Here is a 27,214-nt window from a genome sequence, read left to right on the forward strand (position 1 = left end):
TGTGGCAAAATTTTTGGAAAAAGCTGACTCTTTTCTATACATTTGCACAACCAATTTAAATACAAACTGAACCCTCAACAAACAGGTGCTTCTCACAAAATTAGAATATCATCAAAAAGTTAATTTATTTCAGTTCTTCATTGCAAAAAGTGAAACTCATATAATTATTAGAGTCATTACAAATAGAGTGATGTATTTAAAGTGTTTATTTCTATTAATGCTGATGATTATGGCTTACCGTATATACTCGAGTATAAGCTGAGATTTTCAGCCCATTTTTTTGGGCTGAAAGTCCCCCTCTCAGCTTATACTCGAGTCATACCCGGGGGTCGGCAGGGGAGGGGGAGCGGGGGCTGTGTAATTATACTTACCTGCTCCGGCGCGGTCCCTGCAGTCCCTGCTTCTTCTAGCGCTGCATCTTCTTCCTGTATTGAGCGGTCACATGGTACCGCTCATTACAGTCATGAATATGCGGCTCCACCTCCCATAGAGGTGGAGCCGCATATTCATGACTGAAAATGAGTGGTAACTGTGACCGCTCAATACAGGAAGAAGATGCAGCGCCGGGAGAAGCAGGGACCGCGCCAGGAGCAGGTAAGTATACGGGGAGGGGAGCGCTCGCGCGATATTTACCTGCTCCTCGCTCCGGTGCGGCTCCCGTCTCCAGAGTCCTCTGGCAGTGATGCTCAGGTTAGAGGGCGCGGTGACGTAGTCAGTGCGCGCCCTTTGCTGAGCGTCAGTGCTGGAGACGGAGCCGCACGAAGAGCAGGTAAATATTGAAAGCGCCAACGTCCTGAGCGAAGAGAGTATGTGACGGTGCAGAGCAATATATATGGCACAGCTTTATAAGGAGCATCTATGGGGCCATAATGAACGGTACAGAGCATTATATATGGCACAGCTTTATAAGGAGCATCTATGAGGTCATAATGAATGGTGCAGAGCATTCCATATGGCACAGCTTTATATGGAGCATCTATGGGGCCATAATGAATGGTGCAGAGCATTCCATATGGCACAGCTTTATGTGGAGCATCTATGGGGCCATACTGAACGGTGCAGAGCATTCTATATGGCACAGCTTTATATGGAACATCTATGGGGCCATAATGAACGGTGCAGAGCATTCTATATAGCACAGTTTTATATGGAGCATCTATGGGGCCATAATGAACAGTGCAGAGCATTATATGTGGCACAGTTTTATATGGAGCATCTATGGGGCCATAATGAACGGTGCAGAGCATTCCATATGGCACAGCTTAATGAGGAGCATCTATGGGGAAATAATGAACGGTATGGAGCATCTATTTTTATTTTTGAAATTCACCGATAGCTGCTGCATTTCCTACCCTAGGCTTATACTCGAGTCAATAAGTTTTCCCAGTTTTTTGTGGCAAAATTAGGGGGGTCGGCTTATACTTGGGTCGGCTTATACTCGAGTATATACGGTACTTCCAATGAAAACCCAAAAGTCATTATGTCAGTAAATTAGAATAATTAACAAAAAACACCTGTAAAGGCTTCCTAAGTATTTAAAAAGATCCTTTAGTCTGTTTCAGTAGGCTCCACAATCATGGGGAAGACTGCTGACTTGATAGATGTCGAGAAAGCAGTTTAAGGAAAGTTGAGTGGAAGGAGAAAGTGTGGTGGTAAAAGGTACACAAGCATCCGGGATAGCCTTGAAAGGATTGTTAAGAAAAGGCCATTCAAAAATTTTGGGGATATTCACAAGGAGTGGACTGCTGCTGGAGTCATTGCTTCAAGAGCCACCACACACAGACGTATCCAGGACATTGGCTACAAGTGTCGCATTCTTTGTGTCAAGCCACTCATGACCAACAGACAATGCCAGAAGCGTCTTACCTGGCCAAGGAGAAAAAGAATGGACTGTTGCTCAGTGGTCCAAGGTGTTGTTTTCAGATGAAAGTAAATTTTGCATTTGATTTGGAAATCAATGTCCCAGAGTTTGGAGGAAGAGTGAAGAGGCACAAAATCCAAGCTGCTTGAGGTCAGTGATGTTTTGGGGAGCCATGTCATCTGCTAGTGTAGGTCCACTGTGTCTTAGTAATACCAAAGTCAGGGCAGCTGTCTACCAGGAAATTTTAGAGCACTTCATGCTTCCCTCTGCCAACAAGATTTTTGGAGATGGAAATTTCATTCTGTAGCAGGACTTGGCACCTGTCCACACTACCAAAAGTACCAATACCTGGCTTAAAAACCACAGTATCACTCTACTTGATTGGCCAGCAAACTTGCCTGACCTTAACCCCATAGAGAATATATGGGGTATTGTCAAGAGGAAGATGAGAGACAGCAGACCCAACAATGCAGATGAGCTGAAGGCTGCTATCAAAGCAACCTGCGCTTCCATAACACCTCAGCAGTGCCACAGACTGATAACCTCCATGTCACGCCGTTTTGATGCAGTAATTGATGTAAAAGGAGCCCCGACCAAGTACTGAGTGCATTTACTGAACATACAGTACATTTCAGTAGGCCAACATTTCGGATTTTAAAATCATTTTTCAAGCTGGTGTTGTAAAGTATTCTAATTTACTGAGATAATGACATTTGGGTTTTCATTGGCTGTAAGCCATAATCATCATTAACCCCTTTCTGACATATGACGTACTATCTCTTCGAGGTGGTATGAGCCTGTATGACCACCGGCGGGATAGTATGTCATCACTGATCAGCCGCGCTCACGGGGGGAGCGCGGCCGATCGGGGCCGGGAGTCAGCTGACTACCACAGCTGACATCCGGCACTATATGCCAGGAGCGGTCACGGACCGCTCCTGGCACATTAAGCCCCAGAACACTGCGATCAAACATGATCGCAGCATTCCGGCGGCATAGGGAAGCATTGCGCGGTGAGGGGGTTCCCTGCATGCTTCCCTGAGACCCTCAGAGCAACGCGATGTGATCGTGTTGTTCCAAGGGTCTCCCCTGTCCTCCTCCCTGCAGGCCACGGATCCAAAATTGCTGTGGGGCTCCATCCAGGTCCTCAAGGGAGGTGGCTTGCAAGAGCCTGCTCTGAGCAGGCGCTAGCAAACCTCCTGCAGTGCCTGTCAGATCGCTGATCTGACACAGTGCACTGCAAAGAGTAAAGGCCCCTTCACATTAAGCGACGCTGCAGCGATACCGACAACGATCCGGATCGCTGCAGCGTCGCTGTTTGGTCGCTGGAGAGCTGTCACACAGACCGCTCTCCAGCGACCAACGATGCCGGTAACCAGGGTAAACATCGGGTAACTAAGCGCAGGGCCGTGCTTAGTAACCCGATGTTTACCCTGGTTACCATGCTAAAAGTAAAAAAAAACAAACACTAGATACTTACCTACAGCCGTCTGTCCTCCAGCGCTGCGCTCTGCTTCTCTGCTCTCCTCCTGTACTGGCTGTGAGCCGGAAAGCAGAGCGGTGACGTCACCGCTCTGCTTTCCGGCTCACAGCCAGTACAGGAGGAGTGCAGAGCACAGCGCTGGAGGACAGACGGCTGTAGGTAAGTATCTAGTGTTTGTTTTTTTTTACTTTTAGCATGGTAACCAGGGTAAACATCGGGTTACTAAGCGCGGCCCTGCGCTTAGTTACCCGATGTTTACCCTGGTTACCAGTGAAGACATCGCTGGATCGGTGTCACACACACCGATCCAGCGATGTCAGCGGGAGATCCAGCGACGAAATAAAGTTCTGGACTTTATTCAGCGACCAACGATCTCCCAGCAGGGGCCTGATCGTTGGTCGCTGTCACACATAACGATTTCATTAACGATATCGTTGCTACGTCACAAATAGCAACGATATCGTTAACAATATCGTTATGTGTGAAGGTACCTTAAGATCAGCGATCTGACACTATATAGTCATGTCCCCCCCTGGGACAAAGTAAACAAGTAAAAAAAAATATTTACATGTGTAAAAAAAAAAATCCTAAATAAAGAAAAAAAATATTGTTCCAATAAATACATTTCTTTATCTAAATAAAAAAACAAAACAATAAAAGTACACATATTTAGTATTGCCGTGTCCGTAACGACCCGACGTATAAAACTGTCCCACTAATTAACCCCTTCAGTGAACACCGTAAAAAAACGAGGCAAAAAACAACGTTTTATTATAATACCGCCAAACTAAATGTGGAATAACACTTTAACAAAAAAGAGGGATATAAAAAAAATTGTACTGTTGAAAACGTCATCTTGTCCTGCAAAAAAACCAGCCGCCGTACAGCATCATCAGCAAAAAAATAAAAAAGTTATAGTCCTCAGAATAAAGCGATGCAAAAATAATTATTTTTTATATGAAATAGTTTTTATCGTATAAAAGCGCCAAAACATAAAAAATGATATAAATGAGGTATCGCTGTAATCGTACTGACCCGAAAAATAAAACTGCTTTATCAATTTTACCAAATGTGGAACGGTATAAACGCCTCCCCCCAAAAATTCATGAATTGCTGGTTTTTGGTCATTCTTTTAAATCCAAAAATTCAGTCTTAAGGAACGGACACGGGCTCTACAACACACTATGTAAGTAGTCTTGGTTCACTTAGATGACGTGTTTTTTGGCGTTGTTTGGGATGTTTATTTTGGGGCAGCTTATGAGTGAGTCATATGCTAATGGCAGTGACAATATCGTTTGCAGCTTTCAGGGTATATAACACCTCTTGTCACTGGAGGGCTGGTTGCATCTGAGATTATTGGTGTCCAGCTGAGAGTGATATTTAAATAACACAGGCTGTCTTTAGTAGTGAACCTATGGTATATTCAGGTGTTCCTTGTTCTGTGGCCATGTTTTAAAATTCCGTTCCGTTACATGGGAGAATTGTTCTTCTTATTTATATTTTTTTGTTTCATTATTGTTAATTATTAATAAACATTATGATATTTATACTATGGTAAACATTGTGCTTTTAGTCTTTTTTGTGTGACAAGTAAAAGACTGAATTTTTGGATTTAAATGGTTATGTTGACACAATGATATTTTTGGGACCCCTTCTTGGATTGTATTTTTTGGTCATTCTGCCTGAAGAAAATCGGAATGAAAAGCCATCAAAAAATGTCACGTGCCGGAAAATGGTACCAATAAAAACGTCAACTCGTCCTGCAAAAGACAAGACCTTACATGACTCTGTGGACCAAAAATATGGAAAAATTATAGCGCTCAAAATGTGGAGACGCAAAAACATTTTTTTGCAATAAAAAGCATCTTTTAGTATGTGACAGCTGCCAATCATAAAAATCTGCTAAAAAACTCGCTATGAATAGTAAATCAAACCCCCCTTCCTCACCCCCTTAGTTAGGGAAAAATAATAAAATAAAAAAATGTATTTATTTCCATTTCCCATTAGGGTTAGGGTTAGGGTTGGGGCTAAAGTTAGGGTTAGGGTTAGGGTTGGGGCTAAAGTTAGGGTTGGGGTTAGGGTTAGCGTTGGGGCTAAAGTTAGGGTTAGGGCAAAAGTTAGGGTTATGGTTGGGGCTAAAGTTAGGAATGGGGCTAAAGTTAGGGATAGGGTTTGGATTACATTTACGGTTGGAATTAGGGTTAGGGGTGTGTCAGAGTTAGGGGTGTGGTTAGGGTTATGATTGGGATTAGGGTTAGGGGTGTGTTGGAGTTAGGGGTGTGGTTAGGGTTGGGATTAGGGTTAGGGGTGTGTTGGAGTTAGGGTGTGGTTAGGGTTGGGATTAGGGTTAGTAGCATGTTCGGGTTAGGTGTGTGGTTAGGGTCATAGTTTGGGATGGAATTAGGGTTAGGGGTGTGTTTGGGTTAGAATTGGGGGGTTTCCATTGTTTAGACACATCAGGGGCTCTCCAAACGCGACATGGTGTCCGATCTCAATTCCAGTCAATTTTGCATTGAAAAGTCAAACGGCACTCCTTCCCTTCTGAGCTCTGCCATGCGCCCAAACAGTGGTTTACCCCCACATATGGGGTATCAGCGTACTCAGGACAAATTGCACAACAACTTTTGGGGTCCAATTTCTTCTGTTACCAGCGAAAAGATCATTTTTGTAAAAAAGTATGATTTTTTATTTTTACGGCTCTACATTATAAACTTCTGTGAAGCACTTGGTGGGTCAACGTGTTCACCACACATCTAGATAAGTTCCTTAGGGGGTCTACTTTCCAAAATGGTGTTATTTGTGGGGGGTTTCAATATTTAGGCACATCAGGGGCTCTCCAAACGCGACATGGCGTCCTATCTCAATTCCAGTCAATTTTGCATTGAAAAGTCAAATAGCGCGCCTTCCCTTCCCAGCTCTGCCATGCGCCCAAACAGTGGTTTACCCCCACATATTGGGTATCAGCGTACTTAGGATAAATTGCACAACAACTTTTGGGGTCCAATTTCTCCTGTTACTCTTGGTGAAATAAAACAAATTGGAGCAGAAGTAATTTTTTTGTGAAGAAAAGTTAAATGTTCATTTTTTGTTAAACATTCCAAAAATTCCTGTGAAACACCTGAAGGGTTAATAAACTTCTTGAATGTGGTTTTGAGCACCTTGAGGGGTGCAGTTTTTAGAATGGTGTCACACTTGGGTATTTTCTATCATATAGACCCCTCAAAGTGACTTCAAATGTGATGTGGTCCTTAAAAAAAATGGTGTTGTAAAAATGAGAAATTGCTGGTCAAAATGAGAAATTGCTGGTCAACTTTTAACCCTTATAACTCCCTAACAAAAAAAAAAAATTATTCCAAAATTGTGCTGATGTAAAGTAGACATGTGGGAAATGTTACTTATTAAGTATTTTGTGTGATATATCTGTTAGGAGTCGAGTTTCCTCTGCTGCACAGGGGTAATCTTGATCCGTGTCTGCTGCGGTCTCCCATTCGGTATCGGCCGCAGTGGGCTCTGCTCAGCGGAGACGTCCCTCCCAGCGTCTCGCTGGGGCTGGTTCAGTGCATAGGGTCACTACTGCCTTTTCTGGCTTTCCTATGGTACCCTGGACTGATCTGCGGCGAGTGAGCCTCTCTGGGACTAATTCCTTGTTTACTCACACTGAGCATGCCCAGGGCAGGGTCTCCCATTGGAGGTCGAGGGCCACATGTTCGGTCACATGCTCAGGTGCTGCAGTACATTCCATTGGTCCTTCTGGAAGGTCCTGAAAGGGCAAAACATGCTCAGGTACTGCAGCACTTCCCATTGGTCCTTCTGGAAGGTCCTGAAAGGGCAAAAACTTCAGTAGCAGCTTCCTGTGCTGCAACTATATAAACTGCGCATGACCGCACGGCCATGCGCTAGTATTGTCTTATGTGCTTTGCGCCAGTGTGGTCACATGTATGTGTGTTCAGGGACCCGGCTGAAATAAGCCCCTAGAATGCTGGCTCCTCCGGCGAGTAGATTGAGTCTGAGTGTATTCAGGGACCCGGCTGAAATAAGCCCCTAGAATGCTGGCTCCTCCGGCGAGGAGTTTTGTGTGTTTGTGTGACCACTGACTGCTCTCTGTTTGGGCAGTTAGCCTGTGCCTCTGTGGAGTCTAACAGGGCACAGTGCTTTCCTTTCACGGCTACTCAGTGAATTAACTGAGTTAGTCTATACCGCCATATAGCTCCGCCGTTTGCTAGCAGCAGGTACTCCTGCACGGTGGACCCCGGGCTGCGAACGCACCAATATCAATAAACATCTCTATTTACTCGGTGCGTTCCGCTAGCCCTAACAGAATACTAGCGCCAGGGTCTGGCTAGTAAATGGAGGACATTCAGCAATCTTTGCGGTATATCCAGCAGCTGGAGGGTAGGTTGGCGGCTCTCGAGAGCTCAACCTCAGCTGTGGATGTTAACGCAGTTGCTGTACAGGCTGCTAGCGTGGCTGCAGCAACCTTGTCCACTGCCACCCCTGTTCCGACGTTATCTCGCCTCCCGCTGCCAGAAAAATTTTCTGGAAATAGCAAAACTTGTAGGGGATTCGTGAGTCAGTGCTCTATTCACCTCGAGTTCCTGGCTGCACGTTTTCCTACAGAGCGGGCTAAGGTGGGATTTATTGTGTCTCTTTTGTCGGACAGGGCGTTGGAGTGGGCTACGCCGCTGTGGGAGCGTGGTGATCATGTGGTGCAGAGTGCTCCGTTGTTCCTGAGCACTCTGAAAAAGGTCTTTTTAGGACCTCAAGTCACCCATGACACAGCGCTCCAACTACTGGCATTAACTCAGGGTGAATCCTTGGTCAGCCATTTTTCCGTCCGCTTCCGTACTTTAGCTTCCGAGCTGGAATGGTCGGATAAAGCCCTTATCCCCATATTTTGGAGGGGCCTGGCTGACCACATTAAGGACGCTCTGGCCTCTAGGGAGATTCCTGCCACATTGGAGGAGTTAATAACTGTCTCTACTCGTATTGACCTCCGTTTTAACGAGCGGAGGTTGGAGCGAGCCCAGTGTAGGCAGAGGTTTCGGCTGGCTCCCACCTTCGCCAAACCTTTGGAATCTCCAGTCCAGGCATCCGAGTCACATGAGGCCCTAGAGGTGACACGAGCGGGATCCAAGTCTCAGTCTGCCCGTGCACATATGGTCCGTCATGTTTGCCAGCAGTCAGGACACCTTGCCTCCAAGGGTCCTCAGCGGTCGGGGAAACGTCAGCATCTAGTGGCAGTTGGAGGAGGTACACTAGACACGGCGACGTTTGCCTCAAAGTTGTCCTTCAAGGGGACAATTACCATAGGCCCATCCACTCTTCTGGTCGAGCTATGCGTGGATTCTGGGGCAGAGGGTAACTTTATGTCTTCCGCTTTTGCCCAGCGTCACGCAATACCCTTGGTGATGCTCGCCAAGCCAGTAACCGTTCGAGTGGTAAATGGGTCAACACTACCTTCACAGATTACCCACCAAACCATTCCTTTCACGCTATCTGTGTCTCCATCACATCAGGAGATAATCTCCCTATTAGTCATTCCTGAGGGAATTGATGAGGTCCTGTTGGGGATACCATGGCTTCGCTACCATTCTCCTCATATTGAGTGGTCCTCTGGGAGAATTTTGGGATGGAGTAAATCCTGCGAGGGTAGATGTCTGAGGGAGTGCGTTCAGGTTGCTACTACACAGGTACCCGCAGATCTTTCCTCTCTCCCCAAGCACTATTGGCCCTATGCAGACGTGTTCTCCAAAAGAGCTGCGGAGACCCTTCCGCCTCACCGCCCCTATGACTGTCCTATTGACCTCTTGCCTGGTGCTGAGCCTCCCCGAGGTCGAGTCTATCCGTTATCTCTCCCGGAGACGGAGGCAATGTCCCAGTACATCCAAGAGAATCTGGCAAGAGGATTCATTAGGAAGTCAGTGTCACCGGCAGGGGCAGGGTTCTTCTTCGTACAAAAGAAGACTGGAGACTTACGTTCATGCATAGACTACAGGGGTCTTAACGCCATCACCGTTAAGAACAAGTACCCACTACCCCTGATATCTGAGCTGTTTGATAGGCTACTGGGAGCGAGGGTATTTACAAAGTTAGATCTGCGGGGTGCTTACAACCTGATTCGCATCCGTGAGGGGGATGAATGGAAGACGGCTTTTAACACCAGGGATGGGCACTATGAATATCTGGTGATGCCCTTCGGGCTCTGTAATGCCCCAGCCGTTTTCCAAGACTTTGTGAACAACATCTTCCGGGATATGCTCACCACCTCGGTCGTAGTCTATCTGGATGATATTCTCATCTTCTCTCCAGATATTGACTCCCATCGGAGAGATGTTCGCAAAGTCTTTGACCTCTTACGGGCAAACTCCCTCTACGCCAAGTTGGAGAAGTGTGTGTTTGAGCAGGAGTCCTTGCCTTTCCTTGGTTATATCATCTCTGCCTAGGGTTTGGCTATGGATCCTGCCAAGCTACAGGCTGTAATGGACTGGCAGGAACCCCATTCTCTTAAAGCGGTGCAGCACTTTATGGGGTTCATTAATTACTATCGCCAGTTCATTCCACACTTCTCAACTTTGGTAGCTCCCTTGGTTGCCCTCACCAAGAAGGGAGCAAATCCCAAGTTGTGGTCAGAGGAGGTCTCCAAAGCCTTTCTCTCGATCAAGTCACACTTCGCTAGTGCTCCCATCCTACATCGCCCCGATGTTGATAAGCCATTTATCTTGGAGGTGGATGCCTCATCCGTTGGTGCTGGAGCAGTCCTTTTCCAAAAGGATGCTCAAGGTCGGAAGCATCCTTGCTTCTTCTTCTCCAAGACCTTCACACCAGCGGAGAGGAATTATTCCATCGGGGACAGGGAGTTGCTGGCCATTAAGTTGGCTTTTTCGGAGTGGAGACATCTCTTGGAGGGAGCTCGCTTTCCCTTCCAAGTCTTCACTGACCACAAGAACTTGGTGTATCTGCAAACGGCCCAGCGGCTGAATTCTCGCCAGGCTAGATGCTCCCTGTTCTTCTCCCGGCTCCATTTTACTCTCCATTTCCTCTCCGGGGAGTAGAACGTTCGTGGTGACGCTCTCTCCCGCTCCGTGGTGTCATCGGAGGAGGAGGAGGAGCCTCGGCTTATTGTCCCTTCTGAGAGCCTGAGAACTGTAGCTCCGGTTTCGCTAGAGTCTGTGCCCCCGGGCAAGACTTTCGTACCTGCTAACTTGCGACCGGAGGTTCTCTCTTGGGCTCACTCCTCCAGAGTGGGTGGGCATTTTGGGACCAAGAGGACATCTGAGCTTCTGGCGAGAACATACTGGTGGCCGCATATGACCCGAGATGTCAAGGACTATATTCAGGCGTGCGTTTCTTGCGCCCAGAATCGGTCTCCTCGGCAACGGCCTGCTGGGTTGCTTTACCCTCTACCGGTGGCAGCCAGGCCCTGGGAGATGGTCGGGATGGACTTTCTGGTGGGTCTACCCAAGTCGCGTGGCTGCTCCATTATTTGGGTTGTCACCGACCATTTCTCCAAGATGGTGCATTTGGTGCCGCTTCCTCGGTTACCCTCAGCACGGGCCTTGGCGGTGTTGTTCATTAAACACGTTTTCCGATTGCATGGTATGCCTGATAAGATTGTCAGCGATCGGGGTCCCCAGTTCGCATCTCGGTTTTGGAGAGAGCTCTGCCGTTTACTCAGCATAGAGTTAAACCTCTCCTCTGCATACCATCCCGAGACAAATGGGTTGGTGGAGAGAACCAACCAGACTCTGGTGACATATTTGCGACATTTCGTCTCTGCTAGGCAGGATGACTGGGCATCTTTGCTACCTTGGGCGGAATTTGCCCTGAACAACGCCGTAGCCGATTCCACTGGTCAAACTCCTTTTCTCCTTAATTACGGCTAGCATCCGCGTGTCCCTGTGCCCATGCCCGTGTCATCCACCGATTCTAGGGTGGCAGACTGGGCGGTGGAGGCACGTGACATCTGGGACCGCACACAGGATGCCATCCGGGCCTCCAAGGAGAGAATGAGGGTTTCGGCTGATACACACCGGCGCCCCGCTCCGGTCTTTGCTCCTGGCGACTTAGTGTGGCTCTCCGCCCGTAACATCAGGCTGCGAGTTGAGTCCACTAAGTTTGCTCCTCGCTACATTGGCCCGTTTAAGGTCCTGGAACAGGTCAACCTTGTGGTCTACCGTTTGGCTATTCCTCCACGCCTTGGTATCACCGATACTTTCCACGTTTCCCTCTTAAAGCCCGTTCATTTGTCCCGGTTTTCCAAGTCATCTGCTGGGACATCGGGTTCATCCACGGATGAGTTTGAGGTGAATGCTATTGTGGGGTGCAAGGTGGTACGTGGCAAGAAATTTTATCTGGTGGACTGGAAGGGTCACGGCCCAGAGGATAGAACCTGGGAGCCTGTGGAGCACATTCGGGCTCCGCTGCTTATCGCAGCTTTTGAGCGTAGTGAGGCTCAAGGAGGGGGGGGCCCTAGGAGGGGGGGTAATGTTAGGAGTTGAGTTTCCTCTGCTGCACAGGGGGAATCTCGATCCGTGTCTGCTGCGGTCTCCCATTCGATATCGGCCGCAGTGGGCTCTGCTCAGCGGAGACGTCGCTCCCAGCGTCTCGCTAGGGCTGATTCGGTGCATAGGGTCACTACTGCCTTTTCTGGCTTTCCTATGGTACCCTGGACTGATCTGCGGCGAGCGAGCCTCTCTGGGACTAAGTCCTTGTTTACTCACACTGAGCATGCCCAGGGCAGGGTCTCCCATTGGAGGTCGAGGGCCACATGTTCGGTCACATGCTCAGGTGCTGCAGTACATTCCATTGGTCCTTCTGGAAGGTCCTGAAAGGGCAAAACATGCTCAGGTACTGCAGCACTTTCCATTGGTCCTTCTGGAAGGTCCTGAAAGGGCAAAAACTTCAGTAGCAGCTTCCTGTGCTGCAACTATATAAACTGCGCATGACCGCACGTCCATGCGCTAGTATTGTCTTATGTGCTTTGCGCCAGTGTGGTCACATGTATGTGTGTTCAGGGACCCGGCTGAAATAAGCCCCTAGAATGCTGGCTCCTCCGGCGAGGAGATTGAGTCTGAGTGTATTCAGGGACCCGGCTGAAATAAGCCCCTAGAATGCTGGCTCCTCCGGCGAGGAGTTTTGTGTGTTTGTGTGACCACTGACTGCTCTCTGTTTGGGCAGTTAGCCTGTGCCTCTGTGGAGTCTAACAGGGCACAGTGCTTTCCTTTCACGGCTACTCAGTGAATTAACTGAGTTAGTCTATACCGCCATATAGCTCCGCCGTTTGCTAGCAGCAGGTACTCCTGCACGGTGGACCCCGGGCTGCGAACGCACCAATATCAATAAACATCTCTATTTACTCGGTGCGTTCCGCTAGCCCTAACAATATCTCTGTGATTTAAGGGCATAAAAATTCAAAGTTGGAAAATTGCAAATTTTCCGTCAAATTTCAGTTTTTTTCACAAATAAATGCAGGTAATATCAAAGAAATTTTACCACTATCATGATGTACAACATGCCATGAGAAAACAATGTCAGAATCATCAGGATCCGTTGAAATGTTCCAGAGTTATAACCTCATAAAGGAACAGTGGTCAGAATTGTTGTGAATTCTGCTCTTGGGCTCCCTCCGGTGGTTATGAGTGGTAGTGCTGCTGTCTGTGGATCGCAGCATTTATCAGGTGTGTTCAATTTGGACTCAGCTATTTAGTCCTGCTTGATCCTTTAGTCAGTGCCAGTTGTCCATTGTTTTTGGAGGATTCACATCCATACCTGGTCTCCTGTTCTGCTGTTCATTTCAACATAGATAAGTTCTGGCTTTGTTTTTGCTGTCCACCTGCTGTGGACCTTATAGTTCTGTGCATTTTCATGTTTTGTCTTGTCCAGCTTTGTCTGTGAAGGATTTTTTGCAGCCAAGCTGTGTCTCTGGAGATGCAGATATACCCTCCATGTCTTTAGTCAGATGTGGTGATTTGTATTTTCTGTGGTGGATATTTTCTAGTGTTTTAATACTGACCGCGTAGTACTCTGTCCTACTCTTTCTTTTTAGCTAGTATGGCCTCCTATGCTAAATCCTGATTTCATGTCTGCGTATGTTATTTCCCTCTCCTCTCAAAGTCAATATTTGTGGGGGGCTGTCTATCCTTTGGGGATTTTCTCTGAGGCAAGATAGTTTTCCCGCTTCTGTCTTTAGGGGAAGTTAGTTCTTAGGCTGTGTCGAGGAGTCTAGGGAGTGTTAGGTACCCCCCACGGCTACTTCTAGTTGCGCTGCTAAGTTCAGGGTTTGCGGTCAGTACAGGTACCACTTTCTCCAGAGTACGTCTCATGCTGCTCCTAGGCCACCAGATCATAACATTAACGTGCAATCCACCTTTGGGGGTAAAGGGGTTAACAGAAATAAACACTTCAAATAGATCACTCTGTTTGTAATGACTCTATATAATGTGTGAGCTTCACTTTTGATTGAAGAATTTAAATAAAATAACTTTTTGATGATACTCTAATTTTGTGAAAAGCACCTGTATTTCTTATCAGGCTAATGCACATCAGAGAATTCTGCTACTTTCTCCACTTAGGAGACACGTTTTTTGAGAGATTGTGTGTAACAAGTTTTGTATAATTGCTCCATATAGTGCTCTATACAGTATGATGGCCCAACATAGTGCTACATACAGTATAAAGGGCCCCATATATCGGGAGACTTTTTGCTTTCTTGGCCTTTTTCAGAGAATATGAACACCAAAACTTTTTCTCCACCCATGGTTAGTGGTTGGGTGAAGCCATTTATTGTCAAACTACTGTGTTTTCTCTGTTTAAATCATAATGACAACCCAAAACATCCAAATGACCCTAATGAAAAGTACACATACCCCATCTCTTAATAGTGTATTGCCCCCCAACATCAATGACAGCTTGAAGTATTTTGTGGTAGTTGTGGATGAGGTTCTTTATTTTCTCAGATGGTGAAGTGTTGTGAATTCTGTGGTCAAGCTCCCTCTTGTGGTCATGAGTGGTACTTCGGCTGGTTCTGTCCATGAGCTTCCTCTGGTGGATGTGAGGGGGGCTGCGGCTTCTGAGTTTCCTTCCTCAGGTGACGAGGTTAAGTCGTTAGGTGCTGCTCTATTTAACTCCACCTAGTTCTTTGTTCCTAGCCTCCAGTCAATGTTCCAGTATTGGTCTTGCTCTCTCCTGGATCGTTCTTGTGGCCTGTCTGCCCTGCATAAGCTAAGTTCTGCTTGTGTTACTTTTGTTTGCTATTTTTTCTGTCCAGCTTGCTATATTGGTTTTTCTTGCTTGCTGGAAGCTCTGGGACGCAGAGGGAGCACCTCCGTACCGTTAGTCGGTGCAGAGGGTCTTTTTGCACCCTCTGCGTGGTTGTTTGTAGGTTTTTGTGCTGACCGCAAAGCTATCTTTCCTATCCTCGGTCTATTCAGTAAGTCGGGCCTCACTTTGCTAAAATCTATTTCATCTCTGTGTTTGTATTTTCATCTTTACTCACAGTCATTATATGTGGGGGCTGCCTTTTCCTTTGGGGAATTTCTCTGAGGCAAGGTAGGCTTATTTTTCTATCTTCAGGGCTAGCTAGTTTCTCAGGCTGTGCCCGAGGCGCCTAGGTCTGGTCAGGTGCGCTCCACGGCTACCTCTAGTGTGGTGTGATAGGATTAGGGATTGCGGTCAGCAGAGTTCCCACGTCTCAGAGCTCTTCCTATGTTATTAGTAACTATCAGGTCATTTTCAGTGCTCTTAACCACCAGGTCCATTGTGGTTCTAAATCACCAGTTCATAACAGTACTGGAGGCCCAAAGTACTAATGCTTCTCAATAGATGGAAAGGAGAAGTTCTGAGACCATTTTTTTTTCTTTGCACTGTGTTTTGTCTTTCCTTTCCCCTAGACATTTGGGTGGTTCAGGACACAGGTGTAGTGATGGACATTAAAGGTCTGTCTTCTTGTGTGGATCATCTCACTGGAAGAGTACAAAAAATTCAAGACATTGTGGTTCAGAAATCTATGTTAGAACCTAGAATTAACCTATGATTAACCTAATTCAGTGGATCAGGCAGAGAAAAATTTGCTGGCTCTGTGTCAGGGTCAGGATGAGGTGGAGATATATTGTCAGAAGTTTAGGAAGTGGTCTGTGCTCACTCAATGGAATGAATGTGCGCTGGCAGCAATTTTCAGAAAGGGTCTCTCTGAAGCCCTTAAGGATGTCATGGTTGGATTTCCTATGCCTGCTGGTCTGAATGAGTCTATGTCTTTGGCCATTCAGATCGATCGACGCTTACGTGAGCGTAAAACTGTGCACCATTTGGCGGTATTATCTGAGCATAAACCTGAACCTATGCAATGTGATAGGACTTTGACCAGAGCTGAACGGCAAGAACACAGACGTCGGAATGGGCTGTGTTTTTACTGTGGTGATTCCACTCATGCTATCACCGATTGTCCTAAGCGCACTAAGCGGTTCGCTAGGTCTGCCACCATTGGTACGGTACAGTCGAAATTTCTTTTGTCCGTTACTTTGATCTGCTCTTTGCCATCCTATTCTGTCATGGCATTTGTGGATTCAGGCGCTGCCCTGAATTTGATGGACTTGGAGTTTGCTAGGCGCTGTGGGTTTTTCTTGGAGCCCTTGCGGTGTCCTATTCCATTGAGAGGAATTGATGCTACGCCTTTGGCCAAGAATAAGCCCCAGTACTGGACCCAATTGACCATGTGCATGGCTCCTGCACATCAGGAGGATATTCGCTTTTTGGTGTTGCATAATCTGCATGATGTGGTCGTTTTGGGGTTGCCATGGCTACAGGTCCATAATCCAGTATTGGATTGGAAATCTATGTCTGTGTCCAGCTGGGGTTGTCAGGGGGTACATGGTGATGTTCCATTTCTGTCTATTTCATCATCCACCCCTTCTGAGGTCCCAGAGTTCTTGTCGGATTACCGGGATGTATTTGATGAGCCCAAGTCCAATGCCCTACCTCCGCATAGGGATTGCGATTGTGCTATCGATTTGATTCCTGGTAGTAAGTTTCCTAAAGGTCGACTGTTTAATTTGTCTGTGCCTGAGCACGCCGCTATGCGGAGTTATGTAAAGGAATCCTTGGAGAAGGGTCATATTCGCCCGTCGTCGTCGCCATTGGGAGCAGGGTTCTTTTTTGTGGCCAAGAAGGATGGTTCGTTGAGACCTTGTATTGATTACCGCCTTCTAAATAAAATCACGGTCAAATTTCAGTTCCCCTTGCCGCTGCTGTCTGATTTGTTTGCTCGGATTAAGGGGGCTAGTTGGTTCACCAAGATAGATCTTCGTGGTGCGTATAATCTTGTGCATATTAAACAGGGTGATGAATGGAAAACAGCATTTAATACGCCCGAGGGCCATTTTGAGTACCTGGTTATGCCATTCGGGCTTTCCAATGCTCCATCAGTATTTCAGTCCTTTATGCATGACATCTTCCGAGAGTACCTGGATAAATTCCTGATTGTATACTTGGATGATATTTTGGTCTTCTCGGATGATTGGGAGTCTCACATGAAGCAGGTCAGAATGGTGTTCCAGGTCCTGCGTGCAAATTCTTTGTTTGTGAAGGGGTCAAAGTGTCTCTTTGGTGTTCAGAAGGTTTCATTTTTGGGGTTCATTTTTTCCCCTTCTACTATCGAGATGGATCCTGTTAAAGTTCAGGCCATTTATGATTGGACTCAGCCGACATCTCTGAAGAGTCTACAAAAGTTCCTGGGCTTTGCTAATTTTTATCGTCGCTTCATCAATAACTTTTCTAGTATTGCTAAACCGTTGACTGATTTAACCAAGAAGGGTGCTGATGTGGTCAATTGGTCTTCTGCTGCTGTGGAAGCTTTTCAGGAGTTGAAGCGTCGTTTTTCTTCTGCCCCTGTATTGTGCCAGCCAGATGTTTCGCTCCCGTTCCAGGTCGAGGTTGATGCTTCTGAGATTGGAGCAGGGGCTGTTTTGTGCAAAGAAGTTCTGATGGCTCAGTGATGAAACCGTGTGCCTTCTTTTCCAGGAAGTTTTCGCCTGCTGAGCGTAATTATGATGTTGGCAATCGAGAGTTGCTGGCCATGAAGTGGGCATTCGAGGAGTGGCGTCATTGGCTTGAAGGAGCTAAGCATCGCGTGGTGGTCTTGACTGATCACAAGAACTTGACTTATCTCGAGTCTGCCAAACGGTTGAATCCTAGACAGGCTCGTTGGTCGCTGTTTTTCTCCCGTTTTGACTTTGTGGTTTCGTACCTTCCGGGCTCTAAGAATGTGAAGGCGGATGCTCTGTCTAGGAGTTTTGTGCCCGACTCTCCGGGTTTGCCTGAGCCGGCGGGTATCCTCAAAGAGGGGGTAATTTTGTCTGTCATCTCCCCTGATTTGCGGCGGGTGCTGCAAAAATTTCAGGCTAATAGACCTGACCAATGCCCAGCGGAGAAACTGTTTGTCCCTGATAAATGGACGAGTAGAGTTATTTCTGAGGTTCATTGTTCGGTGTTGGCTAGTCATTCTGGAGTCTTTGGTACCAGGGATTTGGTGGCTAGATCCTTTTGGTGGCCATCTCTGTCACGGGATGTGCGTTTGTTTGTGCAGTCCTGTGGGACTTGTGCTCGGGCTAAGACCTGCTGTTCTCGTGCCAGTGGGTTGCTTTTGCCCTTGCCGGTCCCGAAGAGGCCCTGGACACATATTTCTATGGATTTTATTTCGGATCTCCCTGTCTCGCAAAAGATGTCGGTCATTTGGGTGGTTTGTGATCGCTTCTCTAAGATGGTCCATTTGGTACCCTTGTCTAAATTGCCTTCCTCCTCTGATTTGGTGCCATTGTTTTTCCAGCATGTGGTTCGTTTACATGGCATTCTGGAGAACATCGTTTCGGACAGAGATTCCCAGTTTGTTTCGAGGTTTTGGCGAGCCTTTTGTGCTAGGATGGGCATTGATTTGTCTTTTTCCTCGGCTTTCCATCCTCAGACAAATGGCCAAACTGAACGAACCAATCAGACCTTGGAAACATATCTGAGATGTTTTGTTTCTGCTGATCAGGATGATTGGGTGGCCTTTTTGCCTTTGGCTGAGTTCGCCCTTAATAATCGGGCCAGCTCGGCTACTTTGGTTTCTCCGTTTTTCTGCAATTCTGGTTTCCATCCTCGTTTCTCTTCAGGGCAGGTTGAGTCTTCGGACTGTCCTGGTGTGGATACTGTGGTGGATAGGTTGCAGCAGATTTGGACTCATGTAGTGGACAATTTGACATTGTCCCAGGAGAAGGCTCAACGTTTCGCTAACCGCAGGCGCTGTGTGGGTCCCCGACTTCGTGTTGGGGATTTGGTTTGGATGTCATCTCGTTATATTCCTATGAAAGTTTCCTCTCCTAAGTCTAAGCCTCGTTTTATTGGTCCGTATAGGATTTCTGAGGTTCTTAATCCTGTGTCTTTTCGTTTGACCCTTCCAGCTTCTTTTTCCATCCATAATGTATTCCATAGGTCATTGTTGCGGAGATCCTGAGCCGATATAGACTCAGCGCCCATAGTCTGGCCATCGAATGTGGCCGACACAGGCAGAGCTACAAGCCCAGGGAGGAAAGACTGTGCCAACACTGTGATCAGGAGGCCATAGAGGATGAAACCCACTTCCTGCTACACTGCTCCAAATACTCAGCAGTGAATGACACTCACTTCAGGAGACTCTCACATCTCTTCCCAGACTTCATCACCATGAAGGAGGAAGAGAAAACATATATCCTGCTGGGAGAAGAAGAGAGAGCGGTGGAGATAGCAGCGCGGTATGTGAGCGAATGTCATAGACTGCGAGAAAGAGAACTATGATGCCATGGACTATAGCCCCCACAATGGACCTGCCCCATCCACCTCCCCTATGCCATGGACTATAGCCCCCACAATGGATCTGCCCCATCCACCTCCCCTATGCCATGGACTATAGCCCCCATCCACCTCCCCTATGCCATGGTCTATAGCCCCCACAATGGATCTGCCCCCATCCACCTCCCCTATGCCATGGACTATAGCCCCCACAATGGATCTGCCCCCATCCACCTTCCCTACAGCTCCTACCCAACATCCCCACAGTCCCTATCCCTATTGCCTTTATACACTTGCTTTGGCAAAACTGATGTGTATTTGGTCCTGCCAATAAAGCTTCTTTGAATCTTGAATCTTGAATCTTGATACGTGGAACCTGTGGTTCCATCCGTTGATCCTCCTGCCCCGGTTTTGGTTGAGGGGGAGTTGGAGTATATAGTGGAGAAGATTTTGGATTCTCGTATTTCGAGACGGAAACTCCAGAACCTGGTTAAGTGGAAGGGTTATGGTCAGGAAGATAATTCCTGGGTCTTTGCCTCTGATGTTCATGCTGCCGATCTGGTTCGTGCCTTTCATTTGGCTCATCCTGGTCGGCCTGGGGGCTCTGGTGAGGGTTCGGTGACCCCTCCTCAAGGGGGGGTACTGTTGTGAATTCTGTGGTCAAGCTCCCTCTTGTGGTCATGAGTGGTACTTCGGCTGGTTCTGTCCATGAGCTTCCTCTGGTGGATGTGAGGGGGGCTGCGGCTTCTGAGTTTCCTTCCTCAGGTGACGAAGTTAAGTCGTTAGGTGCTGCTCTATTTAACTCCACCTAGTTCTTTGTTCCTAGCCTCCAGTCAATGTTCCAGTATTGGTCTTGCTCTCTCCTGGATCGTTCTTGTGGCCTGTCTGCCCTGCATAAGCTAAGTTCTGCTTGTGTTACTTTTGTTTTCTATTTTTTCTGTCCAGCTTGCTATATTGGTTTTTCTTGCTTGCTGGAAGCTCTGGGACGCAGAGGGAGCACCTCCGTACCGTTAGTCGGTGCGAAGGGTCTTTTTGCACCCTCTGCGTGGTTGTTTGTAGGTTTTTGTGCTGACCGCAAAGCTATCTTTCCTATCCTCGGTCTATTCAGTAAGTCGGGCCTCACTTTGCTAAAATCTATTTTATCTCTGTGTTTGTATTTTCATCTTTACTCACAGTCATTATATGTGGGGGGCTGCCTTTTCCTTTGGGGAATTTCTCTGAGGCAAGGTAGGCTTATTTTTCTATCTTCAGGGCTAGCTAGTTTCTCAGGCTGTGCCCGAGGCGCCTAGGTCTGGTCAGGAGCGCTCCACGGCTACCTCTAGTGTGGTGTGATAGGATTAAGGATTGCGGTCAGCAGAGTTCCCACGTCTCAGAGCTCGTCCTATGTTATTAGTAACTATCAGGTCATTTTCAGTGCTCTTAACCACCAGGTCAATTGTGGTTCTAAATCACCAGTTCATAACAGTGAAGCTACTCAGTCTTCGTGGCAAAAAGCCTCCACTTCCTGTAAATTCCAGGGCTGTCTAGCATGAACTGCTCATTTGAGATCTTCCCAGAGTGGCTCAATGATATTGAGGTCAGGAGACTGAGATGGACACTTGAGAGATTTCATTTTGTTCTGCTTTAGCTAAAAACAGGTCAACGTGGTCTTGTGTTTTGGATCGCTGTCATGTTGGAATGTCCAAGTACGTCCCATGCACAGCTTCCAGGTTGATGAGTGTAAATTTTCCTCCAGTATTTGCTGATAACATGCTGCAGTCATCTTTCCTTCGACTTTGACCAAGTTGGCCGGTCCTGCTGAGAAGTGTGTATGTGACACAAGTCTTTTACTTCACTCCGCAACTGGATTAATATCTATATTGATGAGAACTGTTCTATGATTTTATTCATACTGCTGCTGCTTGTATCTCTCTGCTAGTGAAGATATAAAGAGCAGAAATCTCTCTACATGTGCCGTGATGTGCATGGGAAAAAAAAATCATAGCAGCTAGTCTTCTCCCAGCAGCTCAGAGTCAATTGCAAATTTAGAGATAGAGGGTGCAGAGAGAAAAACTGTTGACAATGCAGAGTAAAAGACAGAATAAAATGCAGAATAAAAGACATATAATGGGCAAATATAGTGTTATTCCCTCTTATGCACACATAGGAAAACTAATTCTGAAAAGTTACTTGAAAATATGGTTACCCTTAATCTTAAAGAAGCACTCCCATCAAAGTTTTTATCAGCTTAATATATTGCAGTCATCATATTAAATGACATTGTGTACTTACAATTGCTTATTTTGCCTTTCTACCTAGTTAATTTTCTTTTTCATTAGGACTCTGACATCGCGTGATTAAAAACTGACTACCTGAATCTTTCTAAACTCCATATAGAAACAGGAGGTAAATTTTCCCTGTATGGCTCATAAGTCACTGCAAAATTCCCTGGAAGGGGGAGGAGGGAGAAGTTGGTTCATGAGTGTGTCAAGCCACCCTTTTTAGAACTGGGGGTAGAAGATCACTGCGTATTATGAATCGCAGATCTTCCATTTAGCCTTTGTCTTAGGATTCCATATTAAATGAATTTGGTTTCCTTTGATGCTGAAGAGGTTAACAACCCGTTCTATGCTTGTCAGAAACATGCAGCTCCAATTCAATTGCTTCTGATCTAGTTGTTAACTCTTCCTATCAAACCTGGCCAGATCTCCTCTGCCTTTCCAGTGAAAGCTTTGCTTCCTTGCTCTTAGGAGACACTGTGCTGAATAGCAGTTTGTTGTTGCTATTGGAGATTCATCTTCCTGTGCTGCGTGCTTAAGCTAAGTGTTTTGAGAAAAGTTGTTGTGAAGGTGTTCTGTAGTACGTGTGTGTTTATTTTCTGGTTCCTGTTCCTGTTTAGCTTATTCCTCCCTGTCCCTATTGTTGGTTTGTGTTTTTGTATGATAGAATATTTCTGTTATCCCTGTTTTGTCTTTTGTGTCTTGTTCATATTACATGTCTGTCCCATGCTCCATGGGGTGGGGGAGGGGACAGACCAGGGATTATTAGAAGTATAGTGAGGTCGAAGACTCGTGCCTCTCTACCATCAAGAGTACCCCCAGGACAGGGATAGTTAGGGTCCCAGTTCAAGGAACAGTTTGAGGCCCCCCTCCCCTACCTAAGACCATCACAGCATGACATTTTAGGTCAGAATTTGAAAAGGTGAATGATAAATTCAGAGAAAACAGATGTCCTATTTCTACATAGAGCTGAGAAAGAAGAAGAATTTGCTGGGTAGAAAGATAAAATGGGCAATTGTAAATAAACAGTGCTGTATATTATGATGACTGCAATATATTAATAGGATAATTGATGGGAGTGCTTCTTTAAAATATTCTTACAGCCCGGATTTTCTGCTGACGTCTACAATACAAGAGAGTTTTAAGTTTGACTTTCTATGATTTATAACAGAGATCTGATATGTCGTACACCCCAGGATTCCCTTGCAACACCTGTCATCTGAATGTCAATTAGTTTTGAAAAAGGACATTTTGTCCTACATTACTTCCTCACAAACCACAGCTGCTGATTTCCCCTTTTGCCCCAAAGCTCAATTATCGGTCTTGTGTAATGGATTTTTCTAAGTGAGGTAGCAGACAGACACGACAAACGTGTATCTGGGAAATTCTCAAGCAGCTGTTGCTCTTACCTCCAGAGAGTATGCCTGTACCTTCAGAATGCCATGTGAATATTGAGATGGAATTGGCATACATTATGGCACTATTTTGTTTATATTATTTTCTAAAAATGAATGCACGGTATCATTTATGCTTCGTATTTCTGGCTTTTGGGAACTAGTCACATTTTCAGTAGAGTAATTAAAGTTATTAAAACAACGCTTTACCCATAGATGTTGTTAGAACATTTTAGTGTATAAAGTCACATGAAACAGTTCACAAACGACATATGTGAAGCAAGGAAAGGGAAATACCTTAGTTTTACTCTATTATCACAAAGGAGAGCAAGAAAATACCATACCGTGCTTACTCATCCCAAATGATGAACTGACTGGATCGACACTTAAATGGGTTGACCTCTGTTTTTTATTTCATTGCCCTGTACTTGCTATGACAGCCTTATTTGTAGAATGCACAGCTCTTCTGTTTTCACAATGGCGGTGGATCGAGGATCATGTGACCCCACCTGTCCTTCAGTTTTCATTATTTGAGAAACATATTTCCCGTATGCGGTTCTTTTCTAACGGAGGAGGATGATGGACTTGTCTGATAACATGATCCTCCATCAGCTGTCATTTTATGGCGCGGAGAACTGTGCTATTTGTGAAGAAAGATCCACTAACAAGTGCAGGAGGAGAACCTGTTATATAGAAGTAAAACAGGAGCTGTCAGCAAGGTATTCAATCCCTAACTAAAGGTATGAGTGTAAAGCCTCTTCAATCATTATTACATTCATATCTTTCTAGAAGAATTTCATTGAGGCATTAGCGAGAAATGTATTTTCGAAGTTCTATTCTCAAGTACATCAGGGTGGGCACTTCACTCATCAGCTGTGCTCTACTTTGTCACCCACCACTGGCACCCAGACTTTAATTGCCAGGTCACTCTTCATTCAGTGATTTGTCTCCCTTGTCTTCTCTGACCATACACCATCATCAAGCAAGTTTGTTTCATCCGAAGGGGAGGCGTCTGGTCACTGAGCTCCTGATGATGACGCTGCAAGATCAATATATCGATTTCCACAATATTATTAGACACCTGTACAGGGGAAATAGGTCATTAAGTGATAGGTCACTCTTCCCTTAACAGCCGGAAGCTTCTTGTGTTCTGCAAAGTACAGACAAGCTTGTGAGTGAAGTGCCCTCCCTGATCCCCTTGACAATAGACCTTCAAAAATAGATTTCTCACTAATGTCTCAATTAAATTCTACTAAAAAGGTATGAATGTAATACGCATTAAAGGGGCTTTATAGTCATACCTTTCGTTAGGGATTGAATATCCTGCTTGACAAGTCATCTTTAAGTGTCATAAAATCATATCTAACAAAGTACTTGTTAAAAACAAAATGATCAACCGCTTTAACTACTTAGAGATATATGCTGACTATCTGACTTTGATTCGGGTTCACATGCCGAGCCCGCATCTTTCCTGGCCCATGATTGCTGATATAATCAGCCATCATGTGCCTTTAACAGCCACTGGTGGAGCGGAGCTACGCCTGTGGATTTTAACCTGTTAGATCCCCCTGACAATCCCCTAAACATTGCAATATGGATCATTGGATCATTGCATTGCAATAAAATGCAAAATGGATCATTTCATGAGTTTACAGTTTCTCTTTCCAATTACTTACTAAACCTTTAATTAGAATAAGCCATTTTTTATGCATGACATATTTTTACTACCTGTCTTCCTTCCATCGCTCCTCTCATTTCTTTAAATGTTGAGCTGAACTCTCCTATGAAGTCATGTTTTCCATTAGAGTCCCAATCCCAGACTATACACTGAAAAACAAACATAGAATTTTTAATTTAATAATGACAATAAAAATAGAAATTTACTTCACAAAGATCACCAATAGAAAACACATTACCAATATATAGAAATCATACTCTTGAAATGGAACTGTACTTTCAACAAACTTTGCATAAATGAAAAGTAAACGTGAATTGCTACCATCCATCTTCAAAGTGGCACTGCGGTTGACTGATTGTATGACTCCTTGTAATCCATAACAACAAAAAGAAAACAGGAGAGCTTGAGCCAGGGTTGTATAAGATTGTGACACTTACTTTAAAACTTCAACTCTTTTCTTCTTCTGAACAGGCAGTGATGCCAGTATATCCAGCTCTGATTTGAATATGACATTTCTTAAATGGTATCCATACTTTCAAGTATCTTTGCAGAATAAACTGTCCTTCTGTCCTTCATATTTACATGAAGAATAACTCTATAGCTGGCCATTTTATATCTTTAATCCTGGATTTTTACCAGTTTTCTTTCTGTATCATCTATCTCTAAATTTACAATCAACTAATACCTGGTAGGAGAAGCCTGGTTGCAGTAATCTCTCCCATACACAGCACAGTACACAGAGGGGGATTCCTGGTCTTCATTCAATTTTTAGCATATATAGGCAAGCAACAGCAAGATGGAGGGTAGTGTACATCAAAGGTGAGCTGTCTGTAAGTGAATCAGCTCTGGGGTGAGATAAAAGACTTGTTAGAGAGATCACCACAATCTTTTTATTTCCCTCTGCCTGTTTCCTATTCCTACTCCTACTCCATACTGCTCCTTTCTTCCCTTTCCATTGAGCATAATGGGTTGGGTCGCATGACACCACAGTGAAAAGTCTTTTTTGAGCAAGACAAATTGGAGCTGTTTTTTCCAGAGAGTGTATGACGAGTTCAGGAAGCATGGAGGAGATGAAGTGGTGTCTGATAAGTGGAAAGAGAGTAGATTTCTCTGCTGAGAAATATTACAACATTTTTTATATTCATGCAGGCCCGGATTGCTAATCTGCCCAGCTGGGCAGATGCCCGGTGGGCCGACAGGTCTCCACCACAAAGTGAGCCGCTGGCCCTTTAAATCTAAGTGAAGGCCCCGTGTGCGCGCTTTATCTAGTTGCCCACACTGACAAGGGCCACAGTCCTCGTTCGTGCGTGTGCGTGGCTGCTGCCCGTGTCGGTGCCGGCCAGCAGGAGATGGCGCGCACACAGGGGTCAAAATATTTGAAAATGCCGCCATGGCGCCAGCGCATAGGGCACCTCCCCCTCCATCTGTGTCTAACACTGGCCGGCCTGTACTAGCATCAGAGAAGACTGCTCTCCTCACCGATTCCTGGGATCCTCTCCTCTTCACTGCCGATGCTGGACAGGACCCGACCCACCTCAGCTCTTCATCCTCCCCCCATCTTAGGGACCTGGGTGAATACCAAGATGATTTTTTTAATGTATATACAGCAGTTGCACCTATATAATGTGTATAGACTGCTGTATATTCAATATATAGGTGATACTGCTGTATATAATCACCGTATCACCTATAATGTATGTACAGCAGTCTATACACATTATATAGACAATACTGCTACTGATATGTATATAAATTATAGAGGTGATACTGCTGTGTATATATGTACGTGTGTGCGTGCGTGTGTGTGTGTGTATATATATATATATATATATATATATATACACACACATACACAAGTACATATATACACAGCAGTATCACCTATATATAATGTATATATACATATCAGTATTACCTATATAATGTATGTGGACTGCGTTGTGTTGAGATTGGAATAATAAAACCTAAAAATTATCAATGTAAATCACAACTAATATCGCACGGAGCTCTGGAGTTGGAATGATGCTCAAAAAGTGGAAAATGAAATTACAGGCTGATCCAACTTCAGTGGAAATGCCTCAAGACAAGGAAATTATGCTTAGTAGTGTGTGTGGCCTCCACGTGCCTGTATGACCTCTGTTATGGACCTGGTGGTTAGGAGCACCCGGAACGACCTGATGGTTAAACTCACACAGGACAAGCTCTGGGAAGTGGGAGCTCTGCTGACCGCAACCCCTAATCCTATCACACAACTAGAAATAGCCGTGGAGCGTATCTAACTCTGCCTAGATGCCTCTTCACAGCCTAAGAGCTAACTAGCCCTAAAGATAGAAAATAAAGCCTACCTTGCCTCAGAGAAATTTCCCAAAGGAAAAGGCAGCCCCCCACATATATTGACTGTGAGTTAAGATGAAGTCACAAACACAGAAATGAAACAGGTTTCAGCAAAGGGAGGCCAGACTTACTAAACAGACAGAGGATAGGAAAGGTATCTTTGCGGTCAGCACAAAAAACTACAAAAGACCACGCAGAGTGTACAAAAAGACCTCCGCACCGACTCACGGTGCGGAGGTGCCACTCTGCATCCCAGAGCTTCCAGCTAGCAAGGCAAAATCATGATAGCAAGCTGGAAAAGGAAACAATGAACAAATAATTAACTAGCAGGGACTTAGCTTCTGCTGGAGTAGACAGGTCAACAGAAAGATCCAAGAGCGAACTGAACCAGTACAAGAACATTGACAG

At 45.6% G+C, this 27,214-nt stretch overlaps 1 protein-coding gene across 1 annotated transcript in view; it reads right to left on the reverse strand.

Annotated features, from left to right (window-relative positions):
* Positions 1-27,214, reverse strand: part of CPNE4 (copine 4) — a 717,826-nt gene that overhangs the window by 158,961 nt on the left and 531,651 nt on the right. The window contains exon 8 of the mRNA XM_069730083.1: positions 24,523-24,621. Within this exon, the coding sequence (XP_069586184.1) occupies positions 24,523-24,621 (99 nt within the window). The remainder of the gene's footprint in view (positions 1-24,522; positions 24,622-27,214) is intronic.

The sequence above is a fragment of the Ranitomeya imitator genome, chromosome 6 (assembly GCF_032444005.1).
Source record: "Ranitomeya imitator isolate aRanImi1 chromosome 6, aRanImi1.pri, whole genome shotgun sequence".
Lineage (NCBI taxonomy): Eukaryota > Metazoa > Chordata > Amphibia > Anura > Dendrobatidae > Ranitomeya > Ranitomeya imitator.